Raw genomic sequence first — 23,716 nt, forward strand, 5'->3', positions numbered from 1 at the left:
CATGCAACATCACCACATACCCAGCAGATGGCGCCATCGACCAGGGCAAAGAACGCCAAATACTGAGCGGCCAAGAAACAAACGGAATTCTCAGACCCTGCTTCCGGGCCACAGGGCTGTGGGCGAGCTACTGAACGTCCCCAAACCTCACTTGCTGTCTTGGCCTGTGCAGTGGCAGCAGTGTGCACATCTTCAGGTTACTGTGAGTCTGTAGGTCACATGAAGCCCTCGCAGAGAACCAGGCACGTGGGGGTTCCTAGAATCTTCTTTTCAGGACTTACTGCCCTGCCCTCTCTGCCTGTAAGGGCCTTCTGGTAGTTACTAGGACTTTTTCCTGAAGAAATTATTTAATGAGGGCAATAATAACAATAACTAGCACTTGTATCATACATAGTAACTGCCAGGTTTGTTATCTGTTATCTCCCACCACCACCAAAATAGCTAGGTACTAAAGTATTTAGGTACCACTGCTGTTTACATTTTACAGGTGAGATAACTGAGGTGCACAGAGAAAAAGTAACTTGCTCAGGATCACCCAGCTAATAAGTGATGGAGGTGTGCTCAGACCCAGGCATTCCAGTGTCTGTGATTAACCATATGTTCTAATTATACCAGTGTTTGTAATTAACCATATAATCTAGTGCCTCTCAGGAAATGCCAGACTTTCTCTACTTCCTGACCTCTTTACCATAGCTCTGCACTGTCTTTTGCCGTGTCTGGCATTTGGATCCCTGGCTAGGTTCAGTCGTGTATGCTTTGATCTAAGACCATCCCATTCAGCATTTATTGAACACCTGCTGTGTATCAGATGTTTGGAGTATACTGGGGTCACCAAGATGAATAAGGTGATGGTGCTGACCTTGAGGAACTCAGGTCTAGTAAGGGAGGCAGATCTTTGCAAATGAGGGTGGGCTGTGCAGTAGCAAATATGTGTGGGTACAGAGGTGCCAGTGAGGAGGGAACAAATAAATCCACCTGGGAGGGGGGCGTAGGGAAAGCTTTACCAAGAGAGGCCCGAGCTGGGTTTTGAAATATAAGTAAGAGTTTGCTGGTTGACAAGGACAGCAAGGGCATTCTAAGCAGAAAGCCCCATCAGTTGAAGTCATGTGGTCCTAAAGAATTTAAAATGTCCTCTCCTTGTTGGGGATCTTCAGAGCAGACCCACTCACCTAAGCCACCACCTCCCATGGACCAGAAGTATGATGTGTGATGCTAATAGATGTGCACAGAAGAGAGGAGGGAGGATCTGCCTTTCCCCCACATTGCCAACAGTGCTTGTCACTGGCAGGGTGTTGGGCACATGGGGGCCTGCGTGGGGACTGTCACTGATGGCCACAGCTGGAGTGTTACGGTGACTGTCAAACTTCAGTGAGATTGGGGCCCTCCACCAAAAGTCCAATTCAGTGGCTCTGGAACAGCTTACAAAGGTGATTCTGATGCAAGATGCCTGGGAACTGCAATTTGGAAAACTCTGCTCTTTGAAATTCTTGGGGAAGATGCACTTGAGGCAAGATGAAGATGTAGATTTGGGAGCGGGTCCTCCAACGATTCATCCCAGGGTGGTTCAAGTGCTGTTTGATTTACCTAATTACAGAGGGAAACTGGGCCCATGCTGCCACCTGCATCCTTGTTGGTAGATTTGGGTACAAATGGTTGAGGATTTGTGTTTTTTGAAGGCTCTTCTAATTACTGCATATTAAAAATTACATGCAATTTCTAATTAATAAAATTAAATGCTTGATTATACTAGGTCTTTAAAGCGTAATAGTAACAGTGTTAATAAATAAACCCTAGCATCTTTAAATAGCAGATTGTTCTTTATTGTTTCATCTTCAAGCTGCTTCCTCTTTATCTCTTACCTGTTTTTAGAGATTGTAAATGGGACAGTCCTATCTACCCCTTTCCTTCCTTGCTCTCACCAGACCCCCAGCCCTGTAAACTGAAGTTGGCCATCAAAGAAATCAGGAGGGGAGGGGACTTTTCCTGAGTTGCTGCTTCTTGGTGTCTGCTTTTCCTTCTCAAGCCTTAGCTGCCTTGACAGGTGAAGTTACCTGGGGCTGTGGGCCCTGGAGAAGCCGTCTTAAAAGCTGTGCCTGGTGGCACTCCCGGGGTGTCCAGCCAGACTTCTAGTCCTTGCACTGCTCAGGACTGGCCTTGGTGATTCTTTTGGTCTCTCCCACCAGTAAAGAGGCCGTGAGGACTGGATGGTGTCTACCTGTCTCTGCTCCAGCACCTGGCCTTCAGGCCTGTTTGGATAGATGAAGTGTAGCACCATAGCCTCTCCAGCCCATTTGTTTGTTTGTTTATTTATTTATTTATTTAGAGTCTCGCTGTGTCACCCAGGCTGGAGTGCAATGGCGTGATCTCGGCTCACTGCAACCTCCACCTCCCAGGTTCGAGCAATTCTCCTGCCTCAGCTTCTGGAGTAGCTGGGATTACAGACTTCCGCCACCATGTCCAGCTAATTTTTGTATTTTTAGTAGAGACGGGGTTTCACCATGTTGGCCAGGCTGGGCTCGAACTCCTGACCTCAGGTGATCCACCCGCCTCGGCCTCCCAAAGTGCTGGGATTATAGGCATGAGCCACTGCTCCCAGCCAGTCCATTTAACTCAGTGAATTTAACAGTCTGTTCTCAGCAAATAACACCATTGCCCTTGGCCTGCAAACCACCCAGATCATTTGAGCCATAAGTTCTGATGGGCACACTGCACTTGAGAGCGACTGTGAGCATTCCAACGGGAATTGCATGTGAATTTTGTCCCAGCAACTGCTCTGGGACCCAGCCTTCCTAACCTGTGGCTCCATCTCTCTAAACCTCATTAGCCTGGCAGCAGGTCCCGTGTTAGGCATCCAGCCTGAGCTGTATGTCCCCACTTGCTCTGAAGGCATCAACATCACGGGGAGCATGTGAAACAGGTGGCTACTTGCTCTTCTCTCAGTCCTGCTGAATCTGAATCTCCCAGGGAGCCCCAGGAGCCCCCACTTGATTCAGTTCTCCAGGTGATTCTCTTGCACACTGCAGTTTGAGAGTAGCTGACTTCAAGGGTTTGACGATTTTCTTGTCTCAGTCTGGGTTGGTGTGTCCTCGGTTTAACCCTTCAAAGCTTTGTCTGCTATTTTTCTTGGGTTGTGAGTTACATCTAGTCTGAATGGGAAATTGCATTACCCAAACCTGAGACAGCATTGCTGTATTGTCTCCAAAATATTGCAAATGGTCATTGAACTTGGCTTGCATTTCGGTTGGTAACCTTTTATTTCCTTTTCTCTCATTTCTCTCAGGTATCTCTACCACGTTTTGACCAAAAACACCACAGTCACAGAACAGAACCGGAACCTGCTAGTGGAGACCATCCGCTCCATCACCGAGATCCTGATCTGGGGAGATCAAAATGACAGCTCTGTATTTGAGTAAGGGTTTCTAATGATTGCTGTTTTTTGATTATTCTTCTTTGAATGTTTTTCTAAATGTATACCATGAGTCATTCCGGGTGATGTCAGGATTTGACGCTAATTTGATCTTGCCCAGATATCTATCTCTGTCTAGCTGTAAAAAAGAAGTGCCCTTGAAACACTATAGAAATCCAAGCCAAAAATGGGGAAGTTATGGAAATGAGTATCTCTAGAAAACCTGAAAATGTCGTGGGTTAATTTTCCTCCAGGTTGTGTCTGATTCTTTTCCCAAAGGAAGGAGAACATGTCTGGTGGTTAGATTTGACATGAACAGAAGGCCTGTGCCCTGCGGGAGTCACTGGGGGCTCCCAGTTACCATGTTTACTGATGACCAGGCACAGGGCTGAGCTCCTGATGAGACAATCCAGCTAAGTTTCCCACCCACCCCGTGGTAGAGGCCCAGTTGGTGTCCCCTTTTTTGCTCAAGGTCACATAGCTGATAAGCGGTGGAAAGGTGACACACACCCAGAATCTGTGAGGGGTTCCCCCAACTCTCCTACTTCCTAGGTGAGCAGTCCTCAGTCAGGCTCTTCATCTCCCTAAGCCTCAGTTTCTTTACCTTTAAAGGAGAGAGAAAAAGTTCTTTTTGTCCAGTGCCTGGTACCAGGAATAAATGATAGCAGATGATAAAGCCAGATGTGCCTCACTGGACAGTTAAAAAGCAAGGGCCGCCAGGCGCAGTGGCTCACACCTGTAATCCCAGTGCTTTGGGAGCCTGAGGCAGGAGGATCGCTTGAGCCCAGGAGTTCGAGACCAGCCTGGACAACATAGGGAGACCCTGTCTCTATGTATAATTTAAAAATTAGTCATGCATGGTTTTGTGTGCCTCTGGTCCCAGCTACTCATAAGGTTGAGGTGGGAGGATTGCCTGAGCTCAGGAGGTGCAGGCTGCAGTGAGCCATGATCTTGCCACAGCCTGGGTGACAGAGTGAGACCACGTCTCAAAAAAAAAAAAGCAAGGGCTGTTAACTGTGAACTACCTCCCTAACAGATCTGCCTTGATGTCTTAGTGCAGAAGGATTTGGGACTGGGTTATGACAACCACCAAACACGGGTGTGTGTGTGTGTGTGTGTGTGTGTGTGTGTGTGTGTGTGTTATAAACATTGAGGCCACTTTTAAATCTCATTTTTAAAAAGTAAAGGTGTTCTATTTTTAACGGATTTTTTTTTTTTTTTTAATATCTTGTTGGAAATGAGAAGAGACCCTTGGGTTAAAGATTAGGAACTGTGCCCCTGCTTGACTGGAATGGACTTATATTTTTTGTAGAGACAGGGTCTTGCTCTGTTGCCCGGGCTGGTCTCAAACTCCTGGGCTTGAACAATTCTCCCTCCTCAGCCTCTCAGTGTGCTGGGATTGCAGGCGTGAGCTACTGCTCCCTGCCTAGAATGGACTTTCTTAGTCCATCTGTCATCTTAGAACAGCTGCTGAGCTCTTGGAATCCCCATGATTTTTAAACAGCTATCCAAAAAGTCCCTAAGAAAATTTTGTTTTTATTGCATTTTAAAATTTTGAAGTAATTTTAGATTTATAAAAAAGTTGCAAAGATAGTACAGAAAGTTCCCATTGTAAGGTGCACTGGGCAAAACTAAGAAACTGAGCTTGGTACAGTGTTTGAGTCAACTTCAGCCCCCATTTGGATTTTGCCAGCTTTTCATTAATACCCTCTTTCTGTCCTAGGGTCCCATCCATGTTCCTACAGTACATTTGGTTGTCATATCTCCCCATTCTGCTCTGTTCCGTGACTCTTTTTTAGTCTTCTGTTGTTTTTACGACCCTGAAAGTTTTGAGAAATGCTGGCCAGATCTCCTGTGGAATGTCCCTCAGTCTGGGTTTGGGGGAAATCATGTTTTTCTCATGATTAAACTGGCGGTTAAGGGGAAGTAAGCTGTAGTAGTAAAGTGCCCCTCTCATGCCATTATCGCAGGGCACTCACAATGTCCACATGACATCCTGGTGATGTTACCTTTATCACCTGGTTAGGGTGCTGTCTGCTAGGTTTCTCTACTATGAAACTACTCTTTCCTCCTTTCCCCACCCTGTTCTTTAGAAGAGAGTCACCAAGTCTACCCCACCTTTTCATGATGAGGGAGTGGGGGTTAAGGTCTACCTTCTAGAAGGGGGCAGTATCTACATATATTATTTGAAATTCTTCTGCATGGAAGGTTCATCTCTTCTCTCTCATTTATTTATGCTGTCATTTGCTTATATTAATATGGACTCATGGATATTTATTTACACTTTGGGCTATAATTCAGTGTCATTCAATATGTTGTTATTTCGTTGCTCAAGTTGTTTCAGCTTTGGCTATTAGGAGCTCTTTAAGGCTGGTTATTGTGTCCCCTTGATATGCTCTGTTCCTTTTGATTTTTGAGCACTTACTACTTCCTGGTACTATAAGATGCTCCAATCCTACAATCACCCTGTTTTTCCAACGAGTTGCCCACTCCCCTATGAAGTTTTTAAAAATCTGGGTTCATGGATTTTATGCTAGACCTACTGAGTCCATCCCTGGGGCAAGATCTAGGTACAGGCACTTTAACAAGCTCCCAAGTTGGTGACAGTGCGGCAGTGAGTTTGCTGGTGACCCTTAGGAGTCACTGATGTATGCAACTTGAACCGAAGGTGGACAAAATAGGCCACATAACAGAAATACTCTGGAGGTCAACATGGATGGCATTTACAGGCAGATGGGCCTCCGAGTTGGAGAAGATTGTAAGGGTCTTTTTTAGGCCATTTAAATTTATTCATTTACCTGTTCATGGATTCAGACAGAATCAGGCAGCACTGAGTAAGTTCCAGGCCCATGACCTCACCACTGTGGAGATGCCAGACAAGGACAGAGAGGCACCCACAACTGAGTCAACCCGCAGGCACACCTCATTTCTTCCAGGTGTCCCAGATGCAAGATTATGTGGTGTTAGCTTGAGTACAGAGAACACATAACTGGAAACGTCATTCTCTTCCTTGAAAGAAAGGCACTGGATGGTCTGTTTCCTTTTCAAGACTAAAAGAGCCAACGTGTACCCCTAGAAGCCAGTGCCACTGGGCTGTGGACAGACAAGTATCCTTTCCACAAGGAGAAAGGCAGAAACAGACTTGCAGATGGGTTAGTAGGGTTTCTCCACCACATCAGTACCTGTGTATTTCTTTCTAGTTATTTTCCCCTAGAACTTGACAATTTGGGAACCACAGTACATTTGGTTGTCATATCTCCCCGGCCTCCTCTGTTCCGTGACTCTTTTGTAGTCTTCTGTTGTTTTTACGATCCTGAAAGTTTTGAGAAATGCTGGCCAGGTCTCCTGTGGACTGTCCCCCAATCTGAGTTTGTCTCCTGGGTTTCTCATGATTAAACTGGTGGTTAAGGGGAAGAAACCTGTAGGGGTAAAGCTTTTTGGGAACTTTTTTTTTTGGCTCTGTCACCCAGGCTGGTGTGCAGTGGCCTGATCATAGCTCACTGCAGGCTTGAACTCCTGGGCTCAAGCGATCCTCCCACCTCAGCCTCCTGAGTAGCTGGGGCTTCAGGCATGCACCACCACCTAATTTTTTTTTTTTTTCTTTTCTGTAGAGGCAGGGGTCTGGTTATTTTGCCCAGGCTGGGTCTTGAACTGGCCTCAAGCAATTCTCCTGCCTCAGCCTTCCAAAGTACTGGGATTACAGGCATGAGCCCCTGTGCCCAGGGCTAAAATTCATTTAATACTCAGAATTATCTTATTCCTTTGCTGTGAATTCCAGTTGTGGCAGGTGACAATGAGTGGCATGATCTGTGCAGGTATCTTGGGGTAGCGGGGTGAATCTAATACTTGTGTTGTGAATGAAACCAGATAATAATTTCCATTTCCACACGTGGAAGCAAACTATTGACGCTTTTCCATTCTCTCCTCAGCTTCTTCCTGGAGAAGAATATGTTTGTTTTCTTCTTGAACATCTTGCGGCAAAAGTCAGGCCGTTATGTGTGCGTTCAGCTGCTGCAGACCTTGAACATCCTCTTTGAGAATATCAGTCACGAGACCTCACTTTGTAAGGACATTCCTTGGTATTTGCCTCCGTACTGCTGGGCATCTAGCAGGGTGAAGTTTAGCATGGTTTTCTGTGTGCTTACTGAGTGTATTAGTCTGCTCGGGCTATCCTAACAAAGTACCGTAGACTGAATGGGTTAAACAATAGAGATTTGTTTTCTCACTCTTCTGGAGGATAGAAGTCCAAGATTGCCCAGGCATGGTGTCTCATCCCTGTAACCCCAGCACCTTAGGAGGCCAAGGTGGGCAGATCACTTGAGCTCAGGAGTTTGAGAACAGCCTGGACAACAAGGTGAAACCCCATCTCTACAAAAAACCATAAAAATTAGCTGGGCGTGGTGGTGTGCGCCTGTGGTCCCAGCTACCCAGGAGGCTGAGGCAGGGAGATTGCTTAAGTCAAGGAAATTGAGGCTGCAGTGAGCCGTGATTGTGCCATTGCACTCCAGCCTGGGTGACAGAGCAGGACCTTGTCTCCAACCGAAAACAGTTCAAGATCAGGTTGCCATCAGGGTCGGTTTCTGGTGAGGGCTCTCTTCCTGGCTTGCAGACAGCCACCCTCTTGCTGTACGTGGCCTTTCATCTATGTGTGAGTGCAGAGAGATTGAGAGGGTGCTTGCTCGTGTCTCTTTCTCCTTCTATGGGGACACTGGTCCTATTGGATGAGAGCCCCCACCCTTATGACCTCATTAACCTTAATTACCTCCCCAAAGGCCCTTCCTTCAAATACAGTCACAATGGGGGTTAGAGCTTCAACGTAGGAACCTGAGGGGGACACAGTTCAGTCCCTAACCCTGTATTTGTTTCTGTGTGGTGGGTACTATGAGTGGGTTCCCCTCTGCTGATGGTGCTGGGGGTGTTTGCACTTCTTTATAACTTGCTGTTAAAGAGTTGGGGTCACTGAATCATCAGCCAACGGAATAAGCACTGGAAGAAGCAGGACAAGGAACCTCGGCCAGAGGGCAGGCAGGGGTGTGGGCATTGGTACCAACCCTCCTGCTTCAGTCCCTCCACCCAGCTAGTGAGTGTGTGACTCTGAACTTCCTACCTGCCCGCACTGAGCCTCAGTTTCTTCATCCCTGACAACCACCCCGAGAGGCAGGTGCTGTCAGTGCTTTCATTTTAACACCCAGGTGCCAGCTGTAGCAAAGCCAGAAGAGAGAAGATTTCATCCCAGGTGATTAGCTCAGTGGTCTTCAGTGAGGGGACGTCTGGCATCATCTAAAAACATTCTTGGGGGTGCTGCTGACATCTAGTGGATAGAAGGTGGGGATGCTGCTATACATTAAGCACAGGCCCCCCACAACAGGGAATTACCCAGCCCAAATTGTCCCCAGTGCCGAGGCTGATAAACCCTGATTTGGTTCCTAATCCTCCATGCTAGACCGCTAGCTTTGTTATTCCAAGGTGACTTCACCAAGTCCTGGCCCTGCCCACCAGAAGTAGGGGACAAGTGGCCAAATGTCTATATCAGAGGCAGGCTCTCAGTCCCCAGGACAGGTCTGAAAAAAGTCTGCAGTGGGCAGAAAGAGGTAGATAGAGATGGTGGCATTCCTCTGGTCAAGAGGGAGAGGAGAAAGGGCTGCTGAGTGATGGCTCTTGCAGCTGCCGCTAGGTGGTGCTGCTGCTTCAGCGATGCCTTACGCTTCCCAGTGACAGCAGGTTGACAAATGTGGGCCGACTCCTGTCTCCCTAAATGGTTTCCCTTGTTACCAGTGCCTGTTTCACTGGATGTGAAATGACTGCGGTTTCTGAAAGCTCTGAGGGGAGGATCCAGCTCAGTGGCACAGCTCCTGGACTCAGACTAAACCAGGTCCCAGGCCCAGTTCTGCCCCATACTTGCTCCCTGCATGTGCCTGGACAGTGAAGGCTCTGAGCTGCTGTTTGTGCATCTGTCAAGAGGAGAGCACAGTGGCTGCGGCATAGAGTGGCTGGGTGTGAGCGTGAGAGCAGGTGTTGAGAACAAGGCACAGGGTCTGGCAGATAGGACATGGCCATGGATCGATTTTATCCTTTAAGGCAACATCACCCTCAGTGTCCCTGCCCTGGGAAGCCTCTCAAAGCCCAGCTAGGCACAGGGTGACTGGATTGAGATGGGGGTGAGGCAATCAAAACTTACGGCTTTTCGAGGCTTTCTCTGAATTATATGGCTTTTAAAAATTATATATATTTAATGTGTACAACTTGATTTAATATATACACACAAAAAATATGTGTACATTGTGAAATAATCACTGCAATCAAGTGAATTAACATACCCATCCCCTCACATTTGTGTGTGGGGGGGTATGTGCATACACATTGTGTGGTGAAAATATGTGAGATCCTGTTAGCAGATTTCAAGTCTGTAACGCAATAGGATGAACTGTAGTCACTGTGCTGTACGCGAGAGCTCCGGAACTTACTCATCATGCAAGGTACCCTTTGATCAGTGTCTCCACATTTCCCTCCTCCCCAGTCCCTGGTAACCACCCTTTGACTCTCTGCTTCTATGAATTTGACTGTCTTAGATTCTCCCTGTAAGTGAGATCATGCGGTATGCGTGGCTCTTCTTGTCCTGGCACCAAAAAGGGTGCCTTGCTGTGGGAAACCCAGGTAGATGCCCCTGGCTTTATAGCCCCTTCACCACAGTGCTTTTATAAGCCCTTCAAAAAGGGTAGAAATCATTGCACGTTGACAGAACTTGGATTTGTAAGGGGTGAAGAGGATAGACGACCTTTGCTTTTATTTTTATTTTCTAACTACAGAAGAAAAAATGTCCTCATTGTTAAACAACGAAAAGCCAAATGTTAGAAAAATATAAAGTCAAGTTTCTGCAGAATTTCACCCTAACAATTCATTGTGCACCAGCCATTCTGCTGTTTGCTTTTCTTTTTCCTAGCCACCCAGTGTATCTGAGATCTCATTGTCCCATTCTGTAACCCTGCCTGGTTTGGCTTAGGAGTGGCAGCTTGTTGTGCTGTAATCTATTTAACCTGACCATGGGCGTTTAGGTGGTTTCCAGCTTTTCACTATTACAAGCAGCCATGTCACAAATGCACCTGTTGCTTGCTGGGGTTAGTGACCTAAGTGACAGAGTCCCGAGAGACTGAGATTACGTACAGGCTCCCGGGTTTATTAGAAAAGGATACCACAGAAAGTCAGCCACACAGTGAGGGGGTAGTAGAAAAATCCCAGCCTGATAATAGAGGCGCCTCCAACTGTCCTATGGTGGCCCCCCACCACCCACAGAGTCATCTCTTGGAGGCCCTGGAAAAGTCCCTGCTGGGGAGTGGAGGGAGCCTGTGGCTGTCCCAGCTCCAGGGTGCAGCTAAGAGACTCAGTTGTACATCTGAAGCTCCCAGTATGGCGTCTGTGCTGCTGGTGGTCTGGAAGCCACTAACCAGTCACAGCGGGGCTCAGTAAGACACCCCAACAGCTCCTTATCCTGCCAGCCCATTACCCCTGCCTACTTTTCCCCCAGCAAGAGCCAGAATGATACAGAAAGAAAAATAAGTGCTCTGGGTATCAGAATCACCTGGGCGACATGTTACCCATGTTAGACTCCAGGTGGATAAATAAACTGTGTACTATTCAGAGAATGTAATACTCTATAGCAAAAAGGAAAAGAAAAAGGAAAAGAAAAAAAGGAGTGGACTAGTACCATCGCATACACAGCAACCTGGAAAGCCCTCAAATGTGGTAATAAGTGAAAGGAGCCAGACATAGAAAGTGTGTGTACTCTCTGCTTCCAGTAGATGAGGTTCATGGACAGGCAAAATGAGTCTAATGTGCTAGAAGCAGAATAAGGGTTGCATTGGGGTAGCAGGTACTGACTGGGCAGGGGCGTGAGGAAGCCTTCTGGAGAGCTAGAAATGTCAGCTGTGGGATCTGGATGGTGCTTACACTGTGTGTATATGTAAAACTTCATCATGCTGGATACTTAGGGTTTGTGAGGTATATCTATGTATGTAAAACACATATGTATGTTGTATCAGTCCATTGAGAATTAAAACACATATGTATGTTGTATCAGTCCATTGAGAATGGACTAATTCTCAATGGACTGATACAACATACATATGTGTTTTACATACATAGATATACTCAAGGCTGGGTAATTTATAAGGGAAAGAGGTTTAATTGACTTACAATTCAGCATTGCTAGGGAGGCTTCAGGAAACTTGCAATCATGGCAGAAGGGGAAGCAGACACGTCCTTCTTCACATGGCAGCAGCAAGGAGAAGAATGAGTGCTCAGCAAAGGGGAAAGCCCCTTATAAAACCATCACATCTCATGAAAACTCACTCTCACGAGAACAGGATGGGGGACACCACCCCCATGATTCAATTATCTCCACCTGGTCCCTCTCACAACATGTGGGGATTATGGGAACTACAATTCAAGATGAGACTTAGTTGGGGACACAGCCATACCATATCATACATGTACATGTATGTATATTTCCACATATGTCAAACTGTCCACTTAGGATTTGTGATGTATATATCCCCATCTTAAAAAACATTAAGATTCCTAAGATTCTGCCCTAGACCCATTGACTCCTTGCTTGGAGGGATCCCCAAGCACTGCGTCAGGAGTTGTTATGCTCAGGAGATTTTGAAAACCGCCCTTCTAAGACTACAGACCGCACAGCCTGTCTGCCATGCCTGCTCAGAGTGCACGGTGGCTTTTCTGAATGCATTGGCTTTCCCGGAGAACTGGCTGCCAAGGAGGACCACGCCACGGGCCCACACTGTGGCTTCCGTCATGATCCCAGGCTCCCAGATTCTTCTTTGTGGTGTTTTTGATGATTCCCAACAGACCGTTGAGTAATACTTTGATTGACCTCAGTTAGATACCTCAACGGCTCCAGATAACTTAATGGTTTATTTCCTCTTCACCCAAGAGCAACTGTGTTCAGTCTCGGAATGTGATAGAGATTTTCTTTGTTTGTTTTGTTTTTAGAGACAGGTCTCACCCTGTCGCCTAGGCTAGACTCCAGTGATACGATCATGGTTCACTGCAGCCTTGAACTTCTGGGCTCAAGCTGGGACTACAGGCACACACCATCACACCTGGCTAAAGCTGAGATTTTGAATCTCCAAATAACAGTAATAAGAAGAATAATAGCTGTTAACATTATCGAGTGCTTGCATTGTGGCCCATACTGTCCATTCATACAGCCAAAGGATCAGTGATGACTACTACTACTACTGTCCTGAGTGCTTTCTGTACGTTTTCTCCATTCATCCTTACCACAACTTCATGAGGAAGTTTTGGCTTCATGGAACTGGGGCGTGGGGAGGGTGAGCAGTTTGCCCAAGGTCACAACACAGCTAGGAAGTGGCAGGTGTGAGATGTGGACACAAGCAGGCCAGTCCAAGTCCACGATTGAACCCAGAGCCTCCCAAACATGAGCACGTGTGGGGAGCCATGCACACTTCTTACATGCAGAGTGCTGGGCCCACCCCTGGAGATTCTGACTCCGTGGTGCAGGGCCAGGGCCCAATATCCTGCAGGTCTGACAAGCTCCGGGGTTGCTGTGCTGCCCATCTGAAGACAAGACTCTGAGTAGCAAGGCTCCAAACCATGCCCCCAGCAGGTGTCAATCGTGTTCTGCCTTTAGCTGTCCTGGGGGCCTGGCAGGTGAGCTGGTGCAGCGCTCACACAACAGCAGCCTGAAGGATAGGCGATGGGACAGCAGTGCCTGCCTTGCAGGTGGCTGGTAAGAACACAGAGGGAAATATGTCTGGCAAGGGCCCAACACCAAGATATCGAACTGTAGGCCATAGGCTGCAGCTGACTGATAGACGTGTTTTTTGCTGGCCAGCACAGCTTTAAAAGCTAGTTTAGGCCGGGTGCGGTGGCTCAAGCCTGTAATCCCAGCACTTTGGGAGGCCGAGACGGGCGGATCACGAGGTCAGGAGATCGAGACCATCCTGGCTAACACGGTGAAACCTCGTCTCTACTAAAAAATACAAAAAACTAGCCGGGCGAGGTGGCTGGTGCCTGTAGTCCCAGCTACTCGGGAGGCTGAGGCAGGAGAATGGCGTAAACCCGGGAGGCGGAGCTTGCAGTGAGCTGAGTTCCGGCCACTGCACTCCAGACCGGGCGACAGAGCAAGACTCTGTCTCAAAAAAAAAAAAAAAAAAAAAAAAAGCTAGTTTATTCAGTGGCAAACATGTCAGGATCAGGAGATGCAGTGTTGGAATCTGGTTTTGCCTCTCTTCACAGTTGAAAGCACTCACCATACTGGCCTGCATTTCTGCAGGGCCAGGGGCTGGGAGCTGGGGAGTAGGGGTTGCTCTTCAGTTGACCCCAGTGCCCTTGGGCCCTCATCACCCAGTTTTCGTTATTGGGCCCCCATAATGCATGACAAACTCTGACATCAGACCTAAGTTTGAATCCCTTCTCTGACTGTCTCTGTGCACGGGTAAGTGAACGTTTCTGAGATGTTTTTGCTCATCTGCAAAATGGAAAGAATGAGCAGGATCATGTGATGGTTGATGGTCATGTAAAGCACTCAGCCCAGTGGCCGGCATATAGTAGGGATTCAGCAGAAAGTGACCTTTATGAAATCATGTTGCTATATAAGGAGGAAAAAAACCCTAGTGTGGCCTGTTGTGGCATTCAGAGTTGATGATGTGATTTGTGATGGCAGAAGTGGGCAGCTTTTTACCCTCATCCATGGGTGGTTTGTGAAAATGCCCACACACCAGCTAATCTCCCCCTACTCCCAGCTCTTTGTTGAACTTTGCCATCAATGAAAAGAAAATGTTGGAGTGTGTTTTTTTTTTATTTGGGGTGGGAGGGCGGGGAAGGGCTGGTCTCCGGTGATGCCTTTGAACTTCCTGGTGACTGTGCATCGAAGATGATCTCTTTGCTGGTTAAAAGTTAAGCTCTTCCCAGTTAGTGTGTTTAATCCCAGCAACCCAGAGGCTTACCTAATTCAAGTACATTAATGTGGTCATCTGCTTGTTACCTGGCTTATCTTTTCTCCAGCGAGAGTTAATCTGTTTTGTTTGTTTGTTTTTTTTTCCCTCTAGATTATTTGCTCTCAAATAACTATGTAAATTCTATCATCGTTCATAAGTTTGACTTTTCTGATGAGGAGATTATGGCCTATTATATATCGTTCCTGAAAACGCTTTCGTTAAAACTCAACAACCACACTGTCCATTTCTTTTATAATGAGGTAAGTAATTGCCAGAGGGGCACATGTGGGTGTAAAGCTAAACTAGTTATGGCAGCGCCTTAGATCTGGATGGTCTTGTGTCTGTTTACAAAGCTCTTATATGCTTGTTAGGATTTTCACGGCAATACTTTTGACTTTGGCATGCTTAAAAAAATTTTTTTTAATTAAATAAGTTACCTTTCTATTAAAAAAATTTAATTCTTTGTAGAGACAGGGTCTTATTATGTTTCCCAGGTTGGTCTTGAACTCTGGGGCGCAAGCGATCCTCCTACCTTGGCCTCCCAAAGTGTTAGGATTACAGGCGTGAGCCACAGCGCCTGGCCGGCCTTTCCATTTTTAATGTAAAATTCAGTTTGTTCTGAGAGCTTTATACTTGGCAGAGAGGAGACATGCCCAGATGTTGTCTTGGGGAAGTGTTGCCCTGTGGGAAAACATGACTGGAGCTCCAGTCGGGGCTGGCTTTGTCACTTCCCTGCTGTGTCACCTTCAGGAAGCCCCAGTCCCTTTCTGAACCTCAGTTTCCTCATCTGAGAAATGAGGATAAGAATATATATCTTGTAGGGTTATTAGGGGTTGGGTTAAATGAGATGATGTCTTCAAAGTGCCTAGTATGTACGTAGCTCCCTACAATCATAGACGTTGCTATTCTTGATAAGATAATGTCCCTGACATTCTTTGGGAGAATTATTAAAATGAACAACTTAAATAAAAAAGTTGCTCCTGTCCTCACACCTAAAAGGAGTTTGAACAATAGGGTCAATGTATCTCCCATACTGAAAGGTCCAGGCACTGGCCATGCTGGGGCTGGTTCATCGTGTGCTTCAACCATATCAGCGAGGACCCAGGCTTTCCCATCTTGCTGCTCTGCTGACTATACGGTTGGCAGCCATCCTCAGGTTCAACCCGTCATGGTCACAGGGTGGCTGCAGCTGCCAAAATGCCTGATGAGATCACTTCCCTTCTTGTGTCCCTTTTTAACTTCCAAAGAAAATTTTCTCAGAAGGCTCCCACCAGTCTTCCCCTCATGTTTCCCTGCATCCCACTGAGTACTTCTTAGGTGTCAGGTGCTGGGGTAAGCACGGGACCAGAAATGATCTCATTTAATCCTGGAAACCATAAAGTAGATGTTATTATCCCCATTTTATAGATGTAGAAACAGAGGTTTAGAAATACTGCATTGCACAGGTTAGAAGTGGTAGAACAAGACCGGGGGCGGTGGTTCACACCTGTAATCGAGGCGGGTGGATCATGAGGTCAGGAGATGGAGACCATCCTGGCTAACACGGTGAAACCCCGTCTCTACTAAAAATACAAAATATTAGCCGGGCGTGGTGGTGGGCGCCTGTAGTCCCAGCTACTCAGGATGCTGAGGCAGGAGAATGGCATGAACCCAGGAGGCGGAGCTTGCAGTGAGCTGAGATCATGCCACTGCACTCTAGCCTGGGCGACAGAGCGAGACTCCATGTCAAAAAAAAAAAAAAAAATAAGTGGTAGAACAGGTAATGAACCCAGATCTGACATTATTTGGACTTTTTTTTTTTTTTTTAATTATAATTTTAAAATAGGGATGAGGTCTTGTCACATTGCCCAGGCTGGTCTGAACCTCCTGACCTCAAGTGATCCTCCCACCGTGGTCTCCCAAAGTGCTGGGATTCTGGGCATGAGCCACCACTCCCAGCCAATGAATCAGTGATTACTACTACTCCACTACTACTGCTCTTTTTTCTTTTTTTTCTTTTCTTTTTTTTTTTTCCTGAGACAGGGTCTTGTTCTGTTATCCAACATGGAGTGCAGTGGCACGATCACAGCTCACTGCAGCCTCCAACTCCTGGGCTCAAGCCAACCTCCCACTTCAGCCTCCCAAGTAGCTGGTGCTATTGGTATGCACCACCACACGGACTTCGACTCTTTTCTGCTTCTTCCGTGGCTTTGCCTTCCCATCCATTTCCACATTCCCCATTGGGAATGAACCACTGACTTAACAGTTCACATTGGCAACGTTTTTTTTTTTTGGCTTTTTCTGAAGTTTCTGACGGAATTCAGAGAGTTGGGGTGAGGCCAGGCCTGGCTTATGGGCTTGTAATTTGTTTTCGTTATTTCTTTTGTTTTAGCACACCAATGACTTTGCCCTGTACACAGAAGCCATCAAGTTTTTCAACCACCCTGAAAGCATGGTTAGAATTGCTGTAAGAACCATAACTTTGAACGTCTATAAAGGTGAGTGTCCTCATGGGCTTGTGTCTCGGCTGATTTCCGACTTGGCAGCAAGCGCTCCCGTGTGTGTGCGTATGGCTCTCTGATTGTCACGAGGGAGCGCAACGATGATGAGCCATGGCAGCTTCTGTCATGAAAAACTTGGAATCCCCTAGCATTTAGCTGGCCGCTCATGGAAATCCTTGCCTTCTCCAGGCATGTGGAAGTCTTGCTCATGCTGCTACATGAAAGTAGGATGTCCTGAGAGGCACGTGTGGGATTCAGAGTGACTATGTTTTAGAATTTGAGAAAGCAAAATTGTCTTTTTAATGTGTCATTTAAATTTTTGTGTCTTGGCTTGTGAAGTATACTTTAATACAGCTAAGTAATTTGACTTTTAAGTAATATTTAAAAGCATGTCACACTGTGAACAGCAGGGGGCAATGTTGTATTCCCAACAGGCTGCAAAGCGCAGCACTAACAAATTCCTCCTTTCCCTCAAGATATTCTTAATGCCCAAAATATTGCGCCAGGGAAAAAGCCATTCCCCCACTCTCTGCTGCACTGACACAAAGTCTTCCTGGCCACAGGTTTCCTGAACTGGAATTGCCCTTCCAAGGCGATGCTTGGAAGTTCTCTGCCTAATGCCTGGGTTATTTTCCCTGGAGTCACCACAGTAGAGATGGGACTATTTTCTCAGGGATGAAAGGGCTTTGACTTTCATGAATCAAAATGTTATTACTCCCTAATGAGGGTGGGGGCACCTCAGGGACTCACTTCAGCCTAGCACTGGTCTTACATTAAATTTAAGAACCTTTCTAAGAGCCCAGCTGGACCCATCCAGGGTCGCAAACTGAGGACCTGTGGGCCATATCCAGCCATCAGACATGTTTTAATTGGCTTAGTTTTTCAAAAAATATGTAGTTGCCAGTATTTAAAAATTGAGAGGTCTTCCATGAAAATCTGGATTTGCACCTTGAAGATGCAGATTGGGCTAGTTGAAGCCCATAGTCCTGCAGGGGTAGGGGGTCAGCTGGCACAGAAGCAGCTGCCCCTTTGGGGTCAAGGCCCATGCTCCCAGGTCACATGCTGGACCTCTGGCCACCAGCCAATCGGGCAGGCTTCTAAGTGTGTGACCCTGGTCCAAGCCACAGTTGGTTCTGCTGCCTCCTGCTCTGTTTTCTGCTGTCCCCTTCTAACCTTCTCTCTCTGTGCAGATGCCTCCCGCCCTAGCCTCTCTCCCTCTGAGCAGCTCTCTCACCTTCCCAGGTCCTAATCCTGTTAACTGTTGTCTGTTTTTTGCCTTTCCTTCAATGACGATTCCTGTGTTCGTTATTCCAGTGTCATGTAAGTTATTAACCTCTGGTTTTCTGCTTTCTTAATTTATCCTTATGTATAAATACAGGAACCTTGCTTGAGAATGGTGTAATTCTCAGTGTAGTCTAGCTCAATCTGCTACTGATAAGTAGGCTCTCCCATGCACTAATAATGTTTAGCTCAACTAATTTAAGTAAAATATCATAAGAACTGCCTTGATGACTATAGTTTTATGAATAAGATAAACATTTTTAAGTATTTCCAGGAAAGACAGACAATTTCAGATTATAGCAGAGGGCTTTTTCTTTGTGGTTTTTGGGTTTTGCTTTGTTTTTGTTTTTTTTTTAATCTTCCCCAAGTTATTTTTGGTAGCTTGACTTTTTTTTCTTCTGTGAATTTTCTCAGTGGATAACCAGGCCATGCTGCACTACATCCGAGATAAAACTGCTGTTCCTTACTTCTCCAATTTGGTCTGGTTCATCGGGAGCCACGTGATCGAACTTGATGACTGCGTGCAGACAGATGAGGAGTAGGTGACACCCCCAGGGCCACTCAGTAGATAGACAGGGTGGTTACGGGAGAATTCTGTTTTTGTCAAGGAAAAACAAACACATTAACGGCACTCCCCTACCTCTGTGTAGCCTGGACTTCCGTACTCTAAAAGGTCCTGCTCACCTATTTGTAATAATGAAACGCTGGAAACAACTCAGACGCCTCCCAGAGCAGGTGGGGTAAATCAATTCACTACAGCCATAGATGGGGCCGCTAGACAGCTGGTGAGAAGGTCAAGGGCCTCTATCAGCTGATGAATGCATTAACATAATGTAGTCTATCTGTACAATGGAGTAGTGTTTGGCAATAAAAAGGAATAGAGCGGGCCAGGTGCAGTGGCTGATACCTGTAATCTCAGCACTTTGGGAGGCCGAGACAGGTGGATCACGAAGTCAAGAGATCGAGACCATCCTGGCCAACATGGTGAAACCCCATCTCTATTGAAAATACAAAAATTAGCTGGGTGTAGTGGCACACGCCTGTAGTCCCAGCTACTTGGGAGGCTGAGGCAGGAGAATTGCTTGAACCCAGGAGGCGGAATTTGCAGTAAGTAGAGATCGTGCCACTGCACTCTAGGCTGGCAAAAGAGCAAGATTCAGTCTCAAAAAAAAAAAAGGAATGAAGCGCTGACACTTGGTATGGCATAGATGAACCTCAAAAGCATTATTCCTAGTGAAATGCCCAAAATAGGTGAATCTATAGGGGCAGAAAGTAGATTGGTGGCTAGGATGTTGTGTGGGGACTTAGGAAGCAACTGCTAATGAGTATAGGGTTTTTTTTTCTTTTTTGAGATAGAGTATTGCTCTGTCACCCAGGCTAGAGAGCAGTGGGGTGATCATGGCTCACTGCAGCCTTGACCTCCTAGGTTTAAGCAATCCTCCCGCCTCAGCATCCCAGGTAGCTAAGACCACCAGGCCTAAGCCACCAAGCTCAGCTATTTTTTTTGATTTTTAGTAGAGATGGGGTTTCGCCATGTTGCCCAGGCCGATCTTGCATTCCCAGGCCCAAGCAATCCTCCTGTCTTGGCCTCCCAAAGTGCTAGAATTACAGGTGTGAGACACACATCCAGCCAAGTAAGGGGCTGCTTGCTTTTTTTTTTTTTTTTTTTGAGTCAGAGTTTTGCTCTGTCACCCAGGCTGGAGTGCAGTGGTGCAATCTCGGCTCACTGCAACCTCCGCCTCCTGGTTTCAGGTGATTCTCCTGCCTTACCCTCTGAAGTAGCTGGAATTACAGGTGTGTGCCACCACACCCAGCTAATTTTTGTATTTTTAGTACAGATGGGGTTTCACCATATTGGCCAGGCTGGTCCTGAACTCCTGACCTCATGATCCTCCCACCTTGGCCTCCCAGAAGTGCTGGAATTACAGGTGTGAGCCACAGCGCCTGGCCGTAAGGAGCTTTTTTGCAGGGAGATAACAGTGTTCTAAAATCGACTGTGATCATGGGTGGGCAACTCTTGAATCTACCAAAAACTGTGACATTGTCTACTTTAAATAATTGAATGTTATGGTATGTGAATTATACTTCGATAAATCTCTTTTAAAAAAGAGATTAGGTTGGTGCTTTTGTCCTCAGAGGGATGATTAGAAGTTCCAGAGCAGGATTTCTTTCCCTTGGCTCTATTTACCTCTTGAACTGGGTACCATTGTTGTGGGGGCTGTCCTGTGCATTGTAGGCTTTTTAGCAACATCACTGGCCTCTCTACCTGCTAGATGCCAGTAGCACCCCTCCCCAGTCGTACCAACCAAATATGTCCCCAGACATTGCCAAATGTCCCCTTTAAGGCAAAATCACCCTCACTTGAGAACCACTGCTCCAGGGTGACAGCTTTACCCAGGCCTGGTGAGAGGTGCACCTAAATGGGGTCAGGATGCTAAAGGGACCCGATGAGAAGTGTCCTGGGGGAGGGGAGCTAGGCAGATAGAATATGAGATCTGATATGGGGGAAGAAGCAAGGATGGGTAGATGGCAGACCCAGCGGAGCAATTGGGAAAGCCAGAAGCCTTGTGGATTTAAACAGTCGTGGATGCGAGACATAATGAGACACTTAACTACAGAAAGAGCAAAGTTATACAAGCAAGGAAATGAAATCATAGTCCTCTATTTGGCTTCACGGCGAATATTATGACATCAACCCCAATTACTGATGACTACTTCGGGGGAAGGGGCAGAGAGAACGGAAGAGTTCTGTCATAACAGGAGGTCAATAGAAAATACCTAAAATGGCTCAATTGCAAAACAGAAGTCCATGCAGACTTTCTAGAAATATGGGAGGAACTATCTGTAGAAACAAGTAACTGCCTCTGGACAGTGGGGAGAAGTAGAGGAGGGCTGGGTGTGGTGGCTCATACCTGTAATCCCAGCACTTTGGGAGGCTGAGGTGGGCAGATCACTTGAGGCCAGGAGTTGGAGACCAGCCTGGCCTCATCTCTACTAAAAATAAAAAAATTAGCCAGACATAGTAGTGCACCCCTGTAATCCCAGCTACTAGGGAGGCCAAGGCATGAGAATTGCTCGAACCTAGGAGGTGGAGGTTGCAGTGAGCTGAAATTGTACCACTGTACTCCAGCCTGGGCGACAGAGCAATACACTGTCTCAAAGAAAAGCAAAAATTAATGGAGGATGTGAGCCTGGGCCAGGAGCTGCTCTTTTTCGTTATCAACTTATCAATGGTATTTGAGTTTTAAACCTAGCCGCGTATATTACTTTGATTTTTTTTAAACCAAAGTATTAAAAAGTGAGGTATTTTAAATATACCATTAGAGAAAATGTTCCAAAGTAAGTGCAAAACATTGTGCATAAATGTTCTAGGCCTCAGGCACACGGTGGGTTCGTAGACATTCATTATACTGTTAGGCTTTACAACATATTTAGCAAATATCTTTTTTTCTTTTCTTTTTTGAGATGGAGTCTTGCTCTGTCGCCCAGGCTGGAGTGCAATAGTGCAGTCTTGGCTCACTGTAACCCACCTCCCAGGTTCAAGTGATTCTCTTGCCTCAGCCTCCTGAATAGCTGGGACTACAGGTACATGCCACCACACCTGGCTAATTTTTTTTTCTTGTATTTTTAGTAGAGAGAGGGTTTCACCATGTTGGCGAGGTTGGTCTCGAACTCCTGACTTAAAGCAATCTGCCTGCCTTGGCCTCCCAAAGTGCTGGGATTACAGATGTGATCCCAGTCTGTACGCAGGTGAAATATCTTGTTGAAGTATAAGAAATAATTGGCCGAGCATAGTGGCTCACTCCTGTAATCCTACCACTTTGGGAGGCCGAGGCTGAAGGATCACTTGAGTCCAGGAGTTTGAGACCAGCTTGGGCAATATGGTGAGACCCCTCCACCCTCTACAAAAAAATTTTAAAAATAGTTGGGCATGGTGGCAGGTGCCTGTAATCTGAGCTACTTTAGAGGCTGAGGTGGGAGGATCCCTTGAACTTTAGGGTTGAGGCTGTAATGAGCTGTGCTCATGCCACAGCACTCCAGCCTGGGTGACAGAACAGGACCCTGTCTCAAAAAATAATAATAAATAAATAAAAGGAATAATTATCCAGAATTACGTAAAAGAAGCAGAATTCATCTTTTTTTACCTTTTTTTTTTTCCAAGTATATACAGTTAGATGGATAGAAATGTGACATCTGTATTTAGATGTGACTACTACTAGGAGAGGTAAAAATGTAGAAAAAACAGACATTAGGGTTATAAGTTCCAAAATGTTAATAGTGAATATCTGTTAGTGGTGGGGTTGAGACTTTGAATTCTATTTGCTTTTGTATTTTAATTTGCCGTTGTCAAAAATGACCATCTATCAGTTGGGTAATAATAATACAAACAAAATGCCTAGCTAGTATTTGCTGCATACTGGTTTGGAGGTGGTGAAAGCATCCCCACCAGCTGTTTCTGGAGTGTGAGATTGACTCCACCCAAGAGACATTACCCCCTGGCCCCCCACCCCCAGCACGCTGTTGCTAACTGCAGGGAGACGGAGACCTCCAGGGCAGGGGCCTGGGGGAGGGGTGTCATGTCTTTGCTGTATGTCTGCATGTCTTCAGGGCCACTGGGGTGGCCACAGCTGTGGAGGCCTGCTTTTCTCTTAAGAACTCCTCTGGAGCTTTTTAATTACAGTGGATTTATTGCTCCATTAATGCTGCTTATCTGGGGAGCCAGGGGATCTTGCCACAGTGGCTAGTAGCTGTGCTTATGCAGTGGCTTGCTGGAAGAACTTAGCAGCGTTTTGCTTTGTTTACCACTTTCTGGGGGACCCCAGCCGTCCCCTAAAATTGATTGCAGTAAACCTGCCCATTTTCCCTTGTGTATCTCCCCAGCAGTGGCCAGGATAAGTGTCTCTTGAGACTAACTCAGATATTGGTTATATGGATGAACCCCCAGTGACCTAAGTCTCAGGCCGTCGATGTTAGGCTCAAAGGCTCCTAGTGTTGGCCTCCAGGCTGAGGTGGTCATTTCTCGTGGCAGGCACCGGAATCGGGGGAAACTGAGTGATCTGGTGGCAGAGCACCTAGACCACCTGCACTATCTCAATGACATCCTGATCATCAACTGTGAGTTCCTCAATGATGTGCTCACGGACCACCTACTCAACAGGCTCTTCCTGCCCCTCTACGTGTACTCACTGGAGAACCAGGACAAGGTGGGTCCGGCCCCATGGCTCCCGCTGGCTGAAGGCCATCTTCAGAAGTGGGGAAGAACAGTCCCTAGTCCCCTGGAATGGGCCTGAGCATTGCAAACCAGGACTGAGGTTGTTGTTGTTGTTGTTTTTGACAGAGTTTTGCTCTTTTACACAGGCTGGAGTGCAGTGGTGCGATCTTGGCTCACTGCAACCTCCGCCTCCTGAATTCAAGTAGTTCTCCTGCCTCAGCCTCCCGAGTAGCTGGGATTATAGGAGCATACCACCACAGCTGACTAATTTTGTACTTTTTAGAAGAGATGGCATTTCACCATGTGGGTCAAGCTGGTCTCGAACTCCTGACCTCAGGTGATACACCTGCTTGGGCCTGGA

The 23,716-nt window shown here is 46.6% G+C and overlaps 1 protein-coding gene across 6 annotated transcripts in view; it reads left to right on the forward strand.

The window, feature by feature from the left end:
• CLEC16A (C-type lectin domain containing 16A) overlaps positions 1–23,716 on the forward strand; it is a 239,121-nt gene that overhangs the window by 10,169 nt on the left and 205,236 nt on the right. For 4 of the 6 annotated variants that reach the window (XM_010370242.2, XM_010370239.2, XM_010370240.2 and 1 more), the window contains exons 2-7: positions 3,281–3,409; positions 7,336–7,469; positions 14,494–14,642; positions 16,754–16,859; positions 18,558–18,681; positions 23,173–23,347. In XM_010370242.2, the coding sequence (XP_010368544.1) occupies positions 3,281–3,409; positions 7,336–7,469; positions 14,494–14,642; positions 16,754–16,859; positions 18,558–18,681; positions 23,173–23,347 (817 nt within the window). Of the gene's footprint in view, positions 1–3,280; positions 3,410–7,335; positions 7,470–12,629; positions 12,679–14,493; positions 14,643–16,753; positions 16,860–18,557; positions 18,682–23,172; positions 23,348–23,716 lie in introns of those variants that run through there. The other 2 variants (XM_030925091.1, XM_030925090.1) reach the window with 2 other exon arrangements.

The sequence above is a fragment of the Rhinopithecus roxellana genome, chromosome 20, assembly GCF_007565055.1.
Source record: "Rhinopithecus roxellana isolate Shanxi Qingling chromosome 20, ASM756505v1, whole genome shotgun sequence".
NCBI lineage: Eukaryota > Metazoa > Chordata > Mammalia > Primates > Cercopithecidae > Rhinopithecus > Rhinopithecus roxellana.